At 41.2% G+C, this 20,556-nt stretch overlaps 1 protein-coding gene across 3 annotated transcripts in view; it reads right to left on the bottom strand.

The window, feature by feature from the left end:
* The window catches only part of HAO1 (hydroxyacid oxidase 1), a 49,872-nt gene extending 29,566 nt beyond the window's left edge, over positions 1-20,306 (bottom strand). Inside the window, exons 1-2 of one of the 3 annotated variants that reach the window (XM_084774573.1) lie at positions 19,986-20,306; positions 12,216-12,367 (exon numbers count right to left, since the gene is read on the bottom strand). In XM_084774573.1, coding sequence (XP_084630699.1) covers positions 12,216-12,367; positions 19,986-20,122 — 289 coding nt within the window. In that variant the 5' untranslated portion in view covers positions 20,123-20,306. Of the gene's footprint in view, positions 1-7,221; positions 7,349-12,215; positions 12,368-19,985 lie in introns of those variants that run through there. The other 2 variants (XM_084774574.1, XM_084774575.1) reach the window with 2 other exon arrangements.
* Between the last annotated feature and the right edge of the window lie 250 nt (positions 20,307-20,556).

The raw sequence follows: 20,556 nt of genomic DNA, 5'->3' as shown, positions 1-20,556 counted from the left end.
GATTACGCATGCGTATTATTCAACACTCAGGAAAACTGAGGTAGGTCTGTCCTTAGTTTCCTTCAAATGTATTAGGGTACTTCATCATGCCCTACCCCCACTGATGGTTCCTTGGAGGTTTGTACCGACCAATGACTTCTCTAATACCTGGAACACCTTGCTGCATGCACACCTGTTGCAGTGCAAGAGATCAGCATCTAAGCATCTCTTTTAGCGGGTTAAAGCCTTTTGCTGTACTGGATTCATGTCAACTTACATAAGGGATAAAGGTAACCCCTTCTAGCTCCCTGAGAGGTTTTGGATGTAAAGGTTACAATTTTTAAAAGTTTGCATGTTTCTCCCAAAGTTCCAGTCAGAGAAATCGTCTAGTGGTTTGCATACAGAGATAGGCTCGCTTTGTTATTCCCAACTGATTTTGATTTCTACAAAGCACAGGCTTCAGGGCTTTTCTCTACTCCCAGGTTCGGCTGTTCATCACTGGGCTGCAAGGTAACTTTGAGTTTTCACAAAGCCAGGAGAATGGAGCTCTCAGCCGAGGCACTGCTGCCAGGAAAGCACAGCCTGTCTTTTCCCAAGGGTGAAGCCTTCTGATACTGTTCCAGCACTGAGGAATCATGAGAGTCAACACATCCTAAAGATAATATAGTCAGGGCCAGCGAGATGCTTTCATGGATAGAACACTTGCCGGGCAAGCCTCGTGACCTGAGTTCAATCCTCAGACCCCACATAAAGGTGGAAGGAGAAAACCAACTCTACAAAGTTACCCTGCGAGTTACACACATGCACCACGGCACAGGTAAACACACAACAGCAACAACAACAAAAATAAATTTAAAACAGCATATCCAGGAGAACACAGTACCAAGTGAACATGAATTCCATGTGACGTTTTGGAACTTTGTTTTCTTATTTTTACTGCCTCTTTTATCATCCTGAAGGTTTAGCCTCAAAAATAGAACCATAAACTATTGGGGGCAAAGCTGCTTGTTTCCTTGGTCTCCTCGTGCAGTCCAGTCTGACCTGGAATTTGGTATGTATTTTAAACTGGCCTTGAACAAGAGACCCCTCTTGTCACTACCTCCTAAGTGCTGGCATTTCAGATGTGTGGCACCATGCCCAGCTAAACTTTTATTTTAAAGATTTATTTATTATTTTATTTTATTTCTGTGAGTGTTTTGCACATTGTAAAAAAATATTTAATTATGCTAGATAACATATGCAACTAATTTTGTGACGGAAACATCAAGATTCTGTTCTTTAGGGCTGGGTATGAAGCTCAGTAGAGAACTTGAACAGTATGTACAGGGCTTTGAGTTCAACCCACATCACTAAAAAAAGAAAAGAAAAAAATTCTAAAAATCCTGTTCTTTCAGCAAATTTGAAATGTATAATACATCACTAAAAAAAAGGAAAGAAAGAAAGAAAGGAAAAAAAGTTTTAAAAATCCTGTTCTTTCAGCAAATTTGAAATGTATAATACATCAGTACTCAGTGTGGTTTCACACAGAAAATAGCTTCTTAGAAGCTATTCCTCTAGTCTAAACTGGGCTTTGATTGACATCTTCCTTTCCTCGTTCTCATCCCTGGACCCCAGCTTCTCATTTCGACCCCATCACCCTAGACTTCAATGGGCATCCTCCTTTATCCATCCTCAGGCCCTAACCGCAGCTCCTAGTTTCTACCACTTTACTCTCTGATTCCATAATATTCCATGGCGCACCCATGCCACGTTTTCTTTATTTGTTCATCCGTTTATGGGGGTCTCGGGTTCTTCCATATTGGTGATTGTGAATAATGATGAAGTGAACATGAGAATACAAATAGTATTATACGTGTTTAGCATACCTAATTTCAGTTCCCTTAAATCTTCACTTATGAGTGGGATTATTGGATCACATTGTAATTTTATCTTTTGCATTTTTTAAGGTATTCCACTGAACTGCAGTGTCTCACTACAGCAAGGAAAATAGGTAACTACAGAAGAGACTACAGTGGCCTGGAAGGGAACACGGACAAACCATACATCTGATAAGGGGCTGATATTCAAAGCAGAAGAAAAACTCAGTTCACTACCAAGAAAACAGCCCACATAGCAAGCTGTGGAATAATGGTAACAGTGATCACTTCTGCTGAAAGTTCCTCCCAGATAAACCCAAATAAAGTATCTTATTAAAGTTAAATCCACATCCACCAGGGCAGGCCCAAGCATGAGGTAAGCCATAGGGCTCAACTGTGAGGCCACCTTCCAGTGAAGACTTAACTACATCCACACCCTGTGGAATCTCTAACTGGCTCCATAAGACCTGAGCTACCTAAATGCAAGTCCTAAAGTCCAATGTAGAGTGACTTGCGTGACTAGCTCAAGTTTATCGCTCAACAAAACAGCATGCCTGGCAAGGGCCACCTTACAGCCAGGAAGTGTGATTGTGCCCCCAGATTGGGGGGCAGATTTCTTTATTTCAAGCCTTAATGAAAAATGCTTCCTTCTGACCCAGGTAATGTGGGTGTAAAACCTTGGACTAATGATGAAGATGTCATTCTCAACACACTTTAGAGATTAGTGTCAGGACTGAAAGGCCTCTGGTTGCAAAGGTTTGATTTTATATTTCAGTCAGATTTTCAGTTCTTCAGGTAGAGCATCTACCTGGATTTAGGCAGGAAAGAGAGCTCCACCAAAGGAAAATCTAAAAAAAAAAAAAAAAAAAAAAAAAAAAAACACCTCACACATATGCGTATCCTTTGTTTTGTATGTATTTTACAAATTTGGGTCCCAAGCCCACCCACAACAGGGCTTCAAAGGGGACTCTACATGCATGTCCCTCAGGGACTAGAGTAGTTCTGTCATTTCCCATGTTCACCCTGAGGTCAACAGGCTCCCGGAAGACCTGGGCTCTCTTCAGTGGAAATGTGTTCCACAATTTGTCTAACAGCCTCATCATAGAGGACTTAATCCATTACTTTAGAACTGTACAAAGCATTCACTCCAGGTTTTTGTATATCTGTTTAAGGCCTGATGTCAACAGGAGCTGCATAGAAGTTGATGAACTTCGGATTCTGTCTAACAGACCTGGAAGGAGACCGGAGACCCACATTTCTTCAAAGCTGCTGAGTGTGGTCAAGACTGGTAACCAACAACCATTCCTTGAGAAAAGATTGTATGCATTTTCCTTCTCAAGTTCCCATCCAAGTTCATGAGATGTAGCTAGGTAGAATTCCCAGAAAATGGGGGGAAACCTGACCAAGGGTAACAGAGTATTCATTAACACACATTGCTCGACAGTTGTTGATGTTACCCTAGTGACACTTCTCTGTTTCTGTTGGTGACCACCAGGGAGAGGCACAGGCCATATGCTATATTTGTTCCCATATCCATCTCTTACTGTGTTTGCATCAATGAGTTAAACTGCATTAGAGTACTTATGCTCAGTTCATTTAACTGCCACCAGACATATTTTATAAGCAGGTTTATCCATAAATTTCTCAGCTTCATAGATTTCAGATTAGAAGGAAACATTAATAAATGAATCTGAGTTTAAATGTTCAAGGATGGAAAGAGAAAAAGAGGGGTTACCCAAAGCTGGGAAATTACAATTTACCAATTATAAAATAGGTTCCAAATGTTTAATGCCAAGTCTGGGACTCTTATGAATAGGATATTGATCATGTAAAACAAAAGCACATCATGCAGTGCTTAACATGAGGGAAAAAATAAGATAGGCCTGAAGATGTCTACCCACAGCAATACCAGAGGAGTTATGACTTTTATTTGAAACATTAACTCGCAAGAGACCATCTCATACTCTGACGGGGCCCAATAATTGAGCAATTTCAAATATCCTGATTTCAAATGTTTTATTCAAACATTATCTCTTTTCTCTGGGAAAAAAAGGCCTTGAGTTTCCAAAGTTATGTTTTTAAAAGAAAAAAGGAGAGAAAGGAAGAAAAGGTTTAATTTGTTCAAAAGGTCTAACATTTTTAAGATGCATTTGATTAAAATGCTCCTACAAGACTTAGTCACTGAAACATCTGTGCTGAAAACAATTTTTTTTTTTAGAAAAACGAATTTTGTCATCTGCACAGGAAGTGCTTGTGTAATGGGGAAAATATGCAGTGACAGAGTACCAAGCCACCGTGTGTTCTAAATTCATGGTCTGACATGTTGAAGTACTTGCATAAACGTACACCTTAATAAGCATTGCGTGTGTCAGCCTTTCATCACGTAGGGACTAAAGACATGACCAACGCTGTTGCCAAAGTGTTTGAAAGTCTCATATTAGTCTTCTCAAGAAAAATAAAGTTCTGAGGAAATTAACTAAGTGAAGTGTAAATTATGCTCGATCTATTTAGAAATGGTCAAACAGACCTTAACTTACAGTTTAAGGACTTTAGCCAATTTAAGTACTTTCAACAAAGGTGAGGAAAACAGGCTTAGTTTTGCAATTCCTTTAACACAAGTCATTCTCGGAATTGGAACAGTACATCCTCAAGGATCACACTAGCCTGTCACTGTCCTTTGAGGTTTTTGTCACCATACAGAAGTGCTCGTAAGGACCCATCAGTCCCTGGGACACCTTAGACCTCCCTGCCTTGCTTCAGCCCCTCCCTAGGGCACAGCGCTGAGCTACAGGAAAACATCACCCTCACCTGCTTATCATGCAGCTGAGTTGACTGAATGGTCCAGTCTTGATGTAACTAGCAGATAATGAGGAAGAGAGCATCCTGCAGCCAGGCACTTCCTAGCGATGAATGACTCTGGTGATCATGAAGCTTATATCAGGTGACTTCAAACAAGTCCCACAGCTTAACTCCCTCAGTGTTGGGACACATTACACCCTAATTGCTCACTGTCGTAACCCAGCGTCCACTCAGAAGTCACAAAAGCAATCACATGCTCTCCTCAAGGCCACTCGGCTGCTTAAACTTTGGTGCACAGTCCTTAATAGCATACCATTTTATGTTGGTCTTTAATACAGCTAGCTAAGTCGGAGCTCAGAGTGAGACCTTCCTAGGTTGAACCATTCTGTCCACCAGGGCTAGTCCTTGCCCATGTGTCCCCTCCTCCTCCACTGTCCAATGATAATGAGAACAATCCTGTGGGTCCGTTTTGAGGAGTGATGGCAGAGCTATAAATCCAAATACCCTCCACCTTAGGAAAAAGCCAAAGATGTCTTTTAGAACAAGCCCACTGTTTTGCCTGGGTTGGGTAAGACTGAGAACAATGAGGTTCTTTTCCTGGTAGGAATGTTGAAATGGATATCTCCCTGGTCACCTAGAATGACACATAGATATATAAATCAATAAAACTTTCAAAACGGCATCATTCGACTTGGAAGCAAAGGAAATGGCAACGTTTTCCTGTTGAGTGCTTTCCGTCAAGGGTAAGGCTGATCACTTAATCTTGGAAAACCCAGAAAATTCAACAGGTAGAACGCTCTCCTCCACGGCGACCCATTCTCTGCAGCGTGCAGCTCTTGGTGTCACCCTCCTCCACCTGCAGCTTAATAGGTGGCCAACCCCAAACCTCACTTTGGAATGTTTTAGGCTCAGAAAGAAAGTGTTCAGATTTAATGGTTTTATGGCCCATCAAATCCTGTGTGGTACTCTCTAATTGCATCCAGCGGCTGGGATTTCTTTTAAAACGTTTTTTTTTTTTTTTTTTTGGACAGTTTAATAAGAATTTGCTAATATGCTGAGCATTCCTGGAACATGTTAGACAGCGATGCCTTTCTCTCTACGAGGTCCTAGCACTCCCTCATGTGGCCTTTAGCTACATAACAAGCTAGAAATAGAAGGATAAATATATTTTCCTTTATTATTCCTCATTTTTAAAGGCAATAAATAAGTAGAAGTGTGCAACTCCCTGGAAGACGGGGTAAAGCTGTATTATGGTCACTATGCATACGATGAGGTAAGAGAGCTGCCCTAGTAATGTCTGTGACATAGCAGCAAGCATTTGAGGAATCAGACTTGGGACTAAAGAGAGGGCTCAGCTATTAACAGCTAGGCTCAGAACAAAAAGAACAAGAAAACTCAGAGTGGTCTACCTATCTTGCAAGACAGAAACCAAATGTAACTATATCACTTATTTTATCAGCTAGTAAGATTTATTATCATTGCTTGTTAATGCCTGTAATATGTGAAATACAAAAGTGACTTCTTTAAAGAACAAGAAAGACAAGAACTAAAAAAAAAAAAAAAGTGGGGTGGGGGCAAGTAAAGTCTCTTATTTCTAGACATTTACAACTCACTAAATATTTGAATGATTTCCAGTTGTTAAGGTGTTAATTAAATAATACTCTGCAGCAAATCTTTTAGTCACAGCATAATGCAGAAAAAGTCCACGATGTTTTCCAGCCACACCCCTCCTCTTCATAAGAGTTTTAGGAACTGTAGCTTCTGTTGCTATATAATTAAAGACACCTTGCATATGCTTTCAAGTATTTCCTAATGGCTTTCATTTTCTTCTCAAAATAAGAAGGATAAAACATGCTATGGTTTTGATTAATATTCCTAAACTATCACACAGGGCTTGCCTCAAGGTCTCTTGCTACAATTAATATTTGGGAAATATCAATGGTTGACTGGGTTATTGTAGTCAGCACTGACCAGTTAAATAATGACATTGAACAAAATATTTAATGTCATCCAGCCTTCATTTCCACATTAACAGGGTTCAAGATCAGTCCCTAGGGATTTGGGCTAATGTGTTTTAGGATAGTGACAAAGAATAGATGAGATAATCAATTTTCAAATCTGAAACATGCCAAATGCTCAATCAACGTTAGTCATCTTCCCGCAAGACTTTCAAATGTAACTTTCTGAACTTCTGAAATAGTTACCAAATGTTTACTTGTGTCTTTAGCAAGATCCAAAGAGAAATACACTTCCACTCCAGTCCTGTATTCCCAGAAGCACAGTGTAAGAAAAGACAGCAAATGTATACAGGTACCGACTCCCTGCCCAAGCTCTCCAACGGCTTCTATAAAACACATGTTTAAAAAAGAAGAAAGAAAATGTACAAGGGCAGCTATATACTTTGAACTGTCTTAGGTAGTTAGTGAAAATTTAAATATAATCAAAACCATTGTTTTTAAGTGTAAAGATCATTTACCCTTCTTGGGATTTTCTGGATCTTTGTGCTGTGTCATCACTGGTTTCTTTCTCTGGTTTTGTTTCCTGGGCCATGTGGTGATGTTGTTCTGTTTTGCTAACTGCTACTGACCTTTCTTCTCTGAACTCCTGGGTGCTGAGGTTGCAGGCATGTGCCACCACGCTGAGCTGGTTTGGTTCTGCAGTTTTCTCGTTGACATGGTTTCCATCATGTGCTGTTTAGCAGTAGAGAGCCTTTTGTAAAGAACTTCCTTTTGAATCACGGGCATGCTCAGGGATAGCTAAATTTCTAAGGTCCTGCAGAACAGCCCCAAGCCCTTTGGGACATAGTATGCAAACCACTAGCCTTGCTTAAGCAGCTCACTTTATCAGTGAGGGAACAGTAATCCTAGAGAGTGAAAATGACCTGCCACAAAGCAAAACCAGTTAGTGGTGAATTTCCACATAAATCAGATGTCGCTGCTGAACAGCCCGGGGACAGTTGTAACCCACAAAAGTATTTGCTTTGGCCCACACGCTGTTGCCCCAAATAGCATTTTAGAGAATTTGATTTATTTGCCAACATATAAAAACAAGAAATTGTACATAAAAATTGAGATTTCTGGCTTCTTTTAAGATATTTGAAGATCTGCCAGACTCTCCTGACTCCCTCAGGAACAGTCAGCTTAAAGCTAGGACATGGCTGCCCCCTTTGGGATACATCAGCAATCACACTGCCTTCATCAAGAGCATAGACTATTATTCAGTTACCTCCTCTACTCTGTGTAAGTTAAAGATTTCGAGCTTAGCCCTTGAAGGTAATTTTTGAGGTCCTTGCATAAAGAGTAAGACAAAAGTATTTAGTAAAAATAAGTGATTTTCATTATGACAAGATGTGAATGGAACTTCCTTTCTTTGCAAATAGTTTGTTTCCCTGGCAATACAAAATTTAGGGGCCAGATAATTAGAAAGTTGACAAAAATCGTCCATAATACTTTTAAGAGATTTCACAATATTTTGAAGGATCAGGCTTAGATTTTTTTTTTAATTCTTCTTACAAATACTGGAATAAATCAATTAAACCTTCTTGATTCTGTAACGGCTTCCTGCATCTCGGAGAGTAATCTACTAAGCCTGAATGTTGCTCCATTCTTGCTTGAACTTTCTTGTGGCTAACTACATACTGCACCAAGCTATTATCCCAGAATGCATTTCTCCAGAAGCCAACAGTGGCAGGAGGATCGGAACTCAAGAACTTATAGCTAAGAAGAATCCCAAAGTCAGTTCATGTAAGGGGGACAGGGAGAGAAAAAGAGGAAGAGCGATAAAGAAAAGAGTGTTAATGAGTAAAAATTTCTGTGGACACCTATGACTCACTCTCACTGAATGACAGTATCAGAAAATGCTGTGTGCTCTGGGTCAGAGACAGCTGGTGTCTGTTCGTCAATGGCCGTGCTCCTAGGCCACTCAGGTATCAGCCCGAGGGCCTTCCTTCTCCTGCCAAAGAAACTCACTACCCCACACCCAGATTCACAAACCACGGCCCACTTCACAGACCACAGCCACATGCACAAGCCAAGCAATAGCCTTTGCTCTGAGTTGATGCCCATTAACTTACAAGATTAACTGCAATATTAAATAGAACAACACTTCACGAATATTCGGGAGGACAAAGTGGAAGCTTGAGGGACACTGAGGCCCTTGAGGGAGGCCCCTGGCTACATCTGTATTATAACCTGACATGCTGTAGGTCAGATGGGAACCTCATTGAAGATCTTAGATTCTTGAGGACTGTGTTTTAATCTCCGACCCCTCTTCCTTACTCCTTTTCCACTTTATTCAATGTAGATTGTGTGTGTGTGTGTGTGTGTGTGTGTGTGTGTGTGTGTGTGTGTGTGTGTGTGTGTGTCACTGTCCAGAGTCCTGCTTGGCTATAAATGTATGGCTTCTGATGCCATAATTCCTTCTGAGCATTTTCAAAGCACTGTTTCTGAGACAAACTGCTGGGGTCTGGACAATTCCTGTCACTTATGAATCGTGTAGCCCTGGGCAAGTGACTAGTCTTATATGTGCCTCAGTTTCCCCTGCATAAAATAGGCTTAATGATGTAGTTGCTTCTCTGAGCTTTCTGAGGATAGGGTAACCTGATGGCTGTGGTATAATTAGGCAAGTGCCTGGAAGGTGGTAATTTTTGGCTAAGAGAATCTAAAAAGGTAAGAACTAATGTGCACATAATGTCAGCTCATGGTGAGTGCCGGGGACATAAGGTTCCATGAATACTTCTATCTGGCCTATAACTTAACAGCTTCTAAATAAGCATTTTCTTTTTTTTATTCCAGCCCCTAAAGGAATGCATCTAAACAGTTCCCTGCCCCCACAGTGACTTACCCGGAGATCTCTGCCCACTGACCTACTCAATTCCCTCTGTTTCTGTCCTCTGAGTTATTTTCTGGTTTTTGTCTCCTATTTTAAAGCTATTTTTCATTGCTTCCTTCTTGAAAATTAGCTTATAAAGATGGCCCAACATATCCCCTTGATCGGGAGGCCCAGTGGCACTCCGAGGAAGGATAGCAGACTACCAAGAAGAGACTTGATACCCTAGCATCATATTCAGGGGGAGGAAGTCCCCCTCAGTCACAGTCATAGGGGAGGGGAATGGAGTAAAAGCAGGAGGGAGGGAGGAATGGGGGGATGCATGGGATGGGATAGCAATTGAGATGTAATATGAATTATTTTATTTTCAATTAAAAAAACAATAAATAAAAAGAAGTCATAAATGGAAAAAAAAGATGGGCCAAAAAGACAGAATAACAAAAAATAATCTCCTACTCAGCCACATTAAAAACTAGTAAATTATCATCATAATCAATAAGTATCTCCATCTTCCAGCAGGGTTTCCAAAACATGTTTTCTGACTGCTAAAAAACAAAACAAAACAAAACAAAACAAAAAAAACCCACCACCACCAACAAAAGAAACCAAAAAATTGTGAGCCTTACTACCATGTGTAACTGCTTTTTAAAATGCTAGCACGTCTATAATCCCAGCACTCAGGAGGCAGAGGCAGTAGGATCAGGCTCAGATATGCAATGAATTCTTTTATTTATTTATTTTTTTAAGATTTATTTATTGTATTATCGGCAGAAGAGCGCATCAGATAACATTACAGATGGTTGTAAAGCCACCATGTGGTTGCTGGGATTGAACTCAGGACCTCTGGAAGAGCAGGCAGTGCCCTTAACCACTGAGCCATTTCTCCAGCCCCAGCAATGAATTCTTATCAAAATGAAAAAAGAAAAAGAAAGATGGTTATATTTGTGTTTGTTTGTTTGTTTGTTTGTTTGTTTTTTCAAGAAAGGGTTTCTCTGGGTAGTCTTGACTTCTCTGGACTTGCTTGGTAGACCAGGCTGGCCTCAAACTCACAGAGATCCACCTGCCTCTGCCTCCCTGAGTGCTGGGATTACAGGTGTGTGCCACCATGCCCGGCTAGGTGGTTATATTTTTAAAAGGAACAGATCATAATCATTTTCTGTATTATTTTCAAACTTTTGTTTCTTTTGGCACACTCGCCATTTTTTCATTGCATCTCTAATTAGAAGCTAGTTCTTCTAACATCTACCAGATAAAAAAATAAAATGATAAAAAAAATTGGCACAAATATTTTTCAAAAACAAAACAAAGCAAGTTCCAGAATGGAATGCACATCTTTAATCTTTGATACAAATTATTTCTCAGATTTCTCTGCTTTTTAGTCTTTCTATCCATCTTGGAAACTGCACATTTCTCCAAAATCGCACTAGCCATCAAGATCTTAAAATAATAACTTTACATCCAGAAAATAAATGTACGATAACAGCTTACATTCCTTTGTGTATTAGTAAATGAAATAGTTCCACTTGTTGACTCTTTCGTCTCCTTTTTGGAATGTCCGATTTTCTTACTTTTGTCTCTGTCTTGTGTATAATGGAATGGACATTCGTCCATTTGCATCTCTTATTTTCTCAACTATTTTTCAGTTCCTCAAAACCAATTACAGTATCTTGTGGGATATTTTCTTTTGATATTTATGGAAATTTTGGTGCACTCAGGTTGTAATCTAATATGCCCATCTCTTCACTTTTGTTTTGTTGCCTGAAATGTCTTTAGATAGACCAGCCCCTACTACACTCATCTAGCGCAGTCACCTATTAGCCCCCACCCCTATTTCAGGGGCTGTGTGTTTCCAGACTGCCAAAATTAAACTGAGGCCACTCATACACATATGGCCCTAGCATTAAGGACGATCCTGGCCTCTGACCTATGCTTATGCCATACAACCTTCTCGTGTCAAAGCAAAATGTTGACGTTCTTGGCAGAAACCTGTGGGACTCATTTCAGCGAAGAAGGTAGATCTGTGTGATCCTTAATTCTCAGAATTAAAATGTTATGAACTAGGATTGAGTTCACGCCCTTTGGGCCCCCATTTCTCGCCATGCTTGGCATCAAAAAATGTCAACTAGGATTCTTTAGCAAGGCTTCTTAGTCTCTAAAGCAGAATGTGCAGAAGTCACAGGTTCCGGGTTGCTATGGAAACAGGAAGTTAGTACATTAGCCACGGAAAGGGACTTCTTTGCATCCTGTTCACTGTCCTTGCTCCTTCCTGAGGCAATGGGAAATACTCCACTGGAAACAGAATCCACCCATAAAATAGTATCAAGTTCCAATACCATGCAAGGAAATAGAACCAACTAGGTCGCTGTGTTTATTCTTGCACTGAAACACAAAGCATTTCAGTTCGGACTAAACCACCTCTGGCACTCAAGACCTATGACCTTGGGCAGACTACTACCCAGATCATCATTTTTATGGACCTTGATATTCTACTCATAAAATAACTAACATTTTCAAAGTGCTACTCTGTGCTGGGCGTTTATATGCATAATGTTATTATGACCCTCACAGCAACCCAATGCAACAACTACTAGATTGATCCTTGTTGTGCAGAGGAAAGCCAAGCACATAGAGAGTATCTTGCCTTGAGCCACAAGCTAGAAAGCTGATAGTAAACCAAGGAATGTATTTTTTTTAATGAAAGCTTCCTCAGAAGGGTGTTAGAGGTGGGAGCCTTTACTTGTCTCTCTTTCCTACCTCGTACAGTGGCCAGCTCCCCATCCACATGAGCCATGCACTGCATGGCAGTAGCCCCGACACAGATAGGCATGCTGACGGTCTGTCCTAAAACAGAGGTCGACATGTCGATATCAGCAACATTCCGGAGCATACGTGGATATAGCTTCCATCTAGAAGTTAAAATGATATTAATATTTATATGTAATTTTAGAATTTTAAAACTGTAACCAAAACTTTACCATGTCTTAAAAGAGAAAATATCTTTTGTTAAGCCAAATCCTTTTTTATAAAGCTAAAGAAAAATGGACAGATTTAATGTTTGCTAGCATGGAAAGTAAACAAGCTGACGACGAATACCTCATTACCTGATATCCTATTGCATGTGCAGTTTATTTTTTGTGAACTTGTTTCAATTTTAAAATATAAAAATGGAGATTACAATGGCTTCCCATGTAATTTATACTAAAGTGTAACTGTCACATCAGAACCCATCTATGCCAGCACACGGATCTGAGAGCTGACAAAACCAGGCAGCCAAGTAATGGCCTAGACAGCCACATCTAAGCCAGTCAGCGATCCTCCAGATTTCCTCATTTTTCTCATTTCCATCCTCCAGATTTCCTGCAAGCATTTGTCTGTATTTTTCATCCTCATATTTTTGCTTTTTCAAGAATAGTGCCGGGCGTGGTGGCACATGCCTTTAGTCTCAACACTTGGAAGGCAGAGGCAGGCAGATCTCTGTGAGATTGAGGCCAGCCTGGTCTACAAGGAGAATTCCAGGACAGCCAGGGCTACACAGAGAAACTGTGTCTCGGAAAAAGAAAAAAAAAAAAGAGCACTAAAGAAAAGCATACATGTGGACTCATGCAGCAGACATAGTGTACTTAATAACCCTTAATAACCCTTTGTGCTGCTGTGTGCATAACCAGTTTGTACCTTTGTGCTGAGGAACCCCATTTCACATCATGGACACTACCATAGTAGTTTATTCACTCTTGGAGGACACTTAGATAGCAGGCTACCAAGAACAGACTTGATACCCTATGAGCATATACAGGGGGAGGAAGTCCTCCTCAGTCACAGTCATAGGGGAGGAGAGTAAGGGGAAAATGGGAGGAAGGGAGGAATGGGAGGATACAACGGATGGGATAACCATTGAGATGTAATATGAATAAATTAATAAAACATAAAAAAAGAAAAAAGAAAATTCCCATTTGTATTGATGATCAACAACATCACTATGAACATCCACTTACAGGCATTTGGGTGAATGGAATTTTTATTGTACTCTGCCCAGACCTAGATAATGATATGCAAAGTCCTAGAGGTTACATTCGGGTTTCAGAAGGTTTGGATCTTCTTTCTGTAAGGAAGATCAGATCATGGCAGTTGCTTCTAGATTTATATTATCCTCTTCAAAGTTACTAACTAAATCCATATCCACAAGAATAATGATAAGGGAAAAGTTAAATTTGGGGGTTAATTGTTTTGTTAGTTAAGCCTTTTTCCCAGAATAGTTCATAGAAAAGAAAAGTTTTAATTCTTGAAAATTGTTGTAAATGATTTTCCTGCGATTCCTCTACATGCCAACAGAAGTCACTATGAAGCCAACCATCAAAAGTTTTATCTATAAATCTTACCGAGAATAAATTATCTTTTCTATCAGCTGAATGCACATTTCCGATTTATGTTGATTGTCCTCCTTGTTGCAGGCAAACTAAGTCTGAATGTTATTATAATAAACGTCTTGTTCAGATACACATACAGACCTAACCAACAGTCCCAGGTATTTTTCTAGGTTTATCTCCTCTACTTCTAACGAGGTTGAGGTTGCTCTTGTAAATATAGCAAAGAATGACTTTATATTGGAGAAGTGAGGGGAAAGCCCATAACTGAGTAAAACTCATTTCCCCAGGAGGAGTAGCAGCAGCAGCTTTGCCTTTGAGGACTAGTTAGAGGTCTGTAGTCTAACCTTTCTCACACAGTGAACTAAAAACATCCCATCCCTGGACAGTGTAATAAAGGGGCTTTAGTGTGTGATTCCGGAGCTGTTCTTTGAACGTCATAATGGACATCATTTTCCATTAGCTCACATGTCTGTTCCTGGAAATCTTTTCCTCAGCACCACACTTAAATCATGATGATTTGACTCCATTTTGAAGGGGGAGAGGCAGAAGCCCTGGAGGGAGTATTTATTACGGATCATCTCTAAGCTGTTAAAATGAGAAGAAGAGACTTTAATAGTGGTGACAGGTGCACCATCTTTTAAAGGCATTAATACTAATATTTACTTGTGACTAAGGGAAGAGTGGAAATCTTTATGAGAAGAACCCACAAAACTATGCAAGTGGATACATGTGCAAAAGGTGCCTTTTAAAGTGTCACCATTATGGCTCATTCTTCCACAAGCAGCAGCCTTACATTCGTCCACTTGGTGGCGCAGTCATCCTAACAATCACAGGCTCCCGTGTTCCCTAACTATATTATCTGTTTTCACATATTACAGTATTACAGAACTCTTCAAGACCTACAGTTCCGGGCAACATTAAATAAAGTCGGGGAAATAGGAAAGGGCACAATCTCCAAAGTGTCCTCCAAATTTTAGTGTTTTCCAAATTACAATAACTTCGCCAGATAGTTTCAGTGGACCTTTGACCCCACATTTAAATGGCTATCACGCTAATTATACAACAAATAATGCCTCTACATAACCTTATGTTGCATTCCCATTCCATCCACATTAGGAAGTCTCTGTGAGGATGGCTAGCACAGCTGGAAAAACTTAAGGCCAAAATGAACAAAAGACATTACAACAAGACTTTCAGCCTACACTTCACATAGAACAAAAGCCTAGGCTCTAACTAAGCAAAAACTCAAGAGAGACACACACTCCCTAAAAGTATCCACAAATTCCATTGCACTGAAACCTTGCACCCACTTATCTAGGACTAAGCACCTGGAATTGACTTTCCTGGAGTCCAAAAATACCAGCACATGCCATTCCAATGGCTTTAGCTGAACTTTCCACTCTACAAGTTTAAGACAAATGATTGGCAAAGCTCCTTCCTCACTTCTTTCATGGATTAGCCGAGAGAGGCTGTGACATTTCTACTTATGTAACACTGAAAGCAAACGTCACTAGAGAGTTTGTGATGTTTCTTAAATAGTGAGTGAGGCTGGTGTTGCTTTTGTTTGCTAGACAGTTTGAAGTAAGCCTCCCACTTCTCAGTGTCTTGTTTTGTTTTGTTTTGGCTTTTCAAGACAGGGTTTCTCTGTGTAGCCTTGGCTGTCCTGGACTCACTTTGTAAACCAGACTGGCCTTGAACTCACAGCGATCCGCCAACCAATGGGGATACAGCAGGAGGGAGGCGGCTTCTACTTCTGATGTCACAATCCTGCTTTCTACTCAAACTGTGGAGTTAGTTTCCTGTGGGAAGGGGGGAGGGGGGGTGTAAGCTTTGTCACAGGTGAAAGCAATCTTGGCGGGCTTTGCCCTCGGACACACCATGGATACTCCCTGAGATTAACCTTGAGATAGACTGGGTGGAGCCATCCTGGGCCTGGAATTCAGGAAGTGCACCTGGGGACTCCACCTGGACTATTGTGTTTCTAATTGACCCTCAACCGGAGAGGGAGACCACCTCTTGCACATGACAGACAGGCTAGCCAAAAGGAGAGAGAGCATCAGCAGGTGGAGATCAGGCTTGAGCGCACGTGGATCAGGAAAAGGATCAGTGTAAGATGGAATCTCAGTGTCGTTTTGATTTGCATTTCTCTGATGACTAAGGAGGTCGAGCATTTCTTTAAGTGTTTCTCAGCCATTTGATATTCCTCTGTTGAGAATTCTCTGTTTAGCTCTGCACCCCATTTCTCTATTGGGTTATTTGGTTTGGTGGTGTTTAATTTCTTAAGTTCTTTATATATTTTGGATATTAGACCGACACCTCATGCTGGCGAGGGTGTGGAGAAAGAGGAACACTCCTGCATTGCTGGTGGGAATGCAAACTAGTACAACCACTTTGGAAAGCTATCTGGTGCTTTCTCAGAAAAATGGGAATAGGGCTTCCTCAAGACCCAGCTATTCCACTCCTTGGAATATACCCAGAGGATGTACTACTACACAACAGGGACATATGCTCAACCATGTTCATAGCTGCCTTATTCATAATAGCCAGAACTTGGAAACAACCTACGTGTCCCTCTATAGAAGAATGGATAAAGAAACTGTGGTACATTTACACTATGGAATACTACTCAGCTATTAAAAACAAGGAATTTCCAAAATTTGTGGACAAATGGATTGAACTAGAAATTGTCATAATGAGTGAGTTCACACAGAAGCAAAAAGAGCTAAATGGTATATACTCACTTATATCGAGACACTAGTCCAAGGTGTACGTCCCCATGAAAAACTGTACCTACCAGAATAGTGGGTAAGAGGGGAGGACATCCTATTGAAACTTTAGGTGTGAGAAGCCTGGGAGAAAGAGGAAATGGAAGGATCCAGAGGGTCCTGGAAAACTACAGGCGAGTCTGGGCCCTGGGGCCCTCCGCAAACTGTGGCAACAGCCAAGGAAAAAATAGGCAGTAAAAACCTTGAACCCCTACCCGGACTAGCCGATGGACATTCTCCACTGTTGAGTGGAGAAGGAGATCTAACTTTCACACAAACTCTGGTGCCCCATATTTGAACATGTCCCTTGGATGGAGATGCCTGGTGGCACTCAGAGGAAAGATAATAGGTCACCAAGGAGAGACTTGATACCGTATGAGCATATTCAGGGGGAGGAGGTCCCCCTCAGACACAGACTTAGGGGAGGGGAGGGGAGTAGGGGGGAAGTGGGAGGAAGGGAGGAATGGGAGGATACATGGGATGGGCTAACAACTGAGATGTAATATGTATAAATTAATAAAAATGTATTTAAAAAAAAAAAAAAGGAAAAGGATCAGTGAACAGGCCGGACCAGCACGCAGGCCAGAGACACCTAGGGACCCGTCACATGGAACGGATACCGCAAGGTTCACTCTTGTTTCCCTTTAACTTTTTTTCCCTTTTGTGTAAGCTAGTTGGGTTGTATAATAAAGTTTGTTAAGAAACAGAGCCAACAGTTTCCATCAGGAACACCTTCAGGAAAAGCCACAGAGTGTGTGACAATGCTGGGTGAGCGGGCTCCTTTATGTCCGTGTGTGAAAGAAGTAGTGAAGTACACTTTTTTCAGATTAGCCCCAGTCCGCTCAGGCTATTCAAAATGAAGCCGCCTGGCATTCTGGCCTTTGCCTTGTTCCTATATATTTGCAACAGGGGATTTCATTCTTCTAGGTGGTTCAAGTTATATATCATTTCACGTGATTTCTGGCCATGATAATGACGGTCCTCGGCCACACCAAGACCATCTCCAAGCGGCTGCTGGGTCACACAGGTGGCCCAGGTCTCCAGAACTCTAAAATGTGCTTGTCAGATGTGAGTGCTGATGGACAGAGCCAGTGAGGATGCTCCCTGTACTTGTGAGAAAGAGACAGGATGAACTCCACAAAGGCCCTTGGAATACTTGGGCCTTAGCTCACAGTTATCTGAGGGGTAATTATTTTGTAGCCTTTAGTTGAAACAGAATAAGAAACTCAGGGGTGACTTCCTTCCTGCTGTCAAGGCAATGCTACCAAAGCCAGCAGAAATTCTCTTATTTCCTGCTCAGTGGCACAAACCAAGGGATTGTGGGTCATGCAGGGAGCCACAAAGCAAAGGAGGCCTAGAGATGTCAGATGGCTGGTCAGGACAGACTTTTGTTGTAGTACAAATACTAAGAATCAGCTGTTCTCCTGAAAAATTTCCTCAATACCCTTTTCTTTAAAGAAGCGAGAGAATTATCAAGTTTCATGAAAGACATGGCACTGCAAGCACTGCTGCGTTATTTGTGTCGTGGGGATAAATAAGTCCATACTTAGGACGGTATTTCTAGACAGAGTGCTATGGAATTCACAGAAGCCAAGAGACTCTTCTGGTTGGTTATAGCTTGGAAGTCACCAGTACTCTATGGCACAAAAAGTTTCTAGAATTTCTAAGATTAGCAAGGTGGTCTGCTTCACTGTGCTCTGTTACTCCTTCCCTCAAGTAGCCTTTGGGGGACATTTTACCTCATTGTCAACCACTAGATTATGGAAATTCAGTCAGTGTGGAGTTGCTGCAATGCAGGTTCCTTTCTATTTGTTTCAGTGTTAGGTCCTCAACTTGTAGCGCTCTTGTCTGTGAAAACAGTTCAAAGTACACTTCAGTCAATTGTCTAGGCATGTTGCCACACTTCTGTAGCACTCAGGAAGCAGAGATAGGGAGGTGACTGCAAGTCCCAGGCTAGCCTGGTATGCATGGACAGTTTGACATGACACAGAGCTATTTAATAGGCTGCACATGCTGGGCTGTTTAATAGGGTAGAGAAAGCTGCATAGAAAGGACATGAGTGAGCAGCAGCAGCAGCAGCAGCAGCAGCAGCAGCAGCAGCAGCAGCAGCAGCAACAGCACACGTACACCAGCCCTCTATATCAGCCAGGGGCCTGAAATATCTTTGGCTATAACAGCCCAGTGAGTCTAAGCTGACATTTGAAGAGACCACTCACGAGAGCCTTTTACCAGTTAAGCACAACGGCATGATCCCAAGAAAGGACATTTTACAAGGACAAGAAATGTTGAATCAGTCTCAAATATTTTAAGAAATAATAAGTTGACTAACCTCAGAACTTTGAGCTCCTACACTGTTAACAACTCCCCATCCAGAATTCCCCCAGCATTTGTGTGTTCAGGATGGTGTCAGAGAAAGCCTTATCAAGGACATTGGAGGTTACGGAGATGTCTCATCACATGCCAGGTTCCAGCAACTTGCATGTAAAATACCTGCTGCCAACAACAGACTACCTTGATTACAATGACTTAAGTTCTCCTAGTTAGAAACACAAAGGCGGTTCTAGTAAATTCACTCTATATCACATAAAAAAATAAGAAAGAAGGCAGATTTTTCTGTCTCTGGATATTTTTTTTTAGCCCTTTCTTTTTAAGGAAGCATCATAAAAGGGGAACCCTGAGGTCCACTAAGGACTACAGTGGAAGAAGAATGGCACAGAGAACGTGAGCTGTGGAAAAGCCTCTCCCAGCTACTAGGCTGAGAAGAACCCACTTAAAACTATTTTGTTTTTTGGTTTTGCCCTGAAAAGGAAGCATAAGCCATCTTGTATCTGAAATATAACATCCTGTGGAAAGTAATTTGGGAAGAAAGATGAAGCGCTTTGCAGGAGGTGTGAGACAACAAGGGGGAAAAGACGACTGCCACACAGGCAAATTGAAATTTAAAGTGACAGTGTAGACAAACCATTGATAATGATGAACGATAACCAAGGAAGCCAGCAGGGTGAGAGAAAACCTGTGAAGCCACAATCCTTTCGGGTTCGACTGTCTTAACATGTGAAGCTGTCCCCTAGTCTATCCACACAAGCCTTTTCTGTCACACTCTAATAAAAAGTAAATGGAGTCATCAGCGTTTATGACAACTTGTAGGCATAGTTAAATTTATTACCAACATAGTTCCGGTAACGGTAGGGCTCGCTTTTGCCATCAATCCCCAGACTTATAATACTTCAACATTTTAAGACCTCAAGATTTCTCACATGCCAGCAATTTTCTACTCCTCACTAAATTCAAATCCAGGCAGTCATTTTCACACCACCGCATAAAACTACATCTCATTCTTATGCAATATCACTGTGGGGTATTAAAACATAACTTTAAATAACAAAGTTTCTTACCTAGAAAATGCTCTAATATTATCAGCCAAGGTCTCTTCATCATTTGCCCCAGACTTGTAATAGTCATACACTGACTTCTGAAGCACTGATCGGGCATGTTGTTCATAATCGTTGATGCAGACCAGCCGGGGCAACATTGTGGCAGGGTAACACAACTTTAGATATTCGGGAAATTTTTCATGGATTGCTTTCTATGCCCAGGTAATTCTGTTATTTGTCAATTATTAATAGACATTTGCCAAAGTTCATATTTAATTCTCTCTTGCTTACATCAAGTAAACAAGCATTGTATGCCTAGACTTTGACATTTCCTTTGCTGATTAGCCACCAAATGTACCTGAAACACGCAGTTAGTGCTGGGGAGGTAGCAAAAATCAGTAGGGTCAGTCACACTGAAGGAACAAGGCAATGAGTCACAAGTTAAGGGAATGGCCTGAAGCCACCACTGGCTCAGAGCTACATCAGGCTGGGTTTTCCAGCAATCCATGCCCACTGAACTGTTGAATGGCAGTGCACTTTTGACAAAACCCAAACTAAGACTTACTAATATCAAATCTATGGGGAGATGAAA

Source organism: Acomys minous (assembly GCF_964271855.1).
Source record: "Acomys minous genome assembly, chromosome: 3".
Lineage (NCBI taxonomy): Eukaryota > Metazoa > Chordata > Mammalia > Rodentia > Muridae > Acomys > Acomys minous.
The sequence above is the reverse complement of the archived record's forward strand: the minus strand, read 5'-3'. Positions and strand labels throughout refer to the sequence as shown.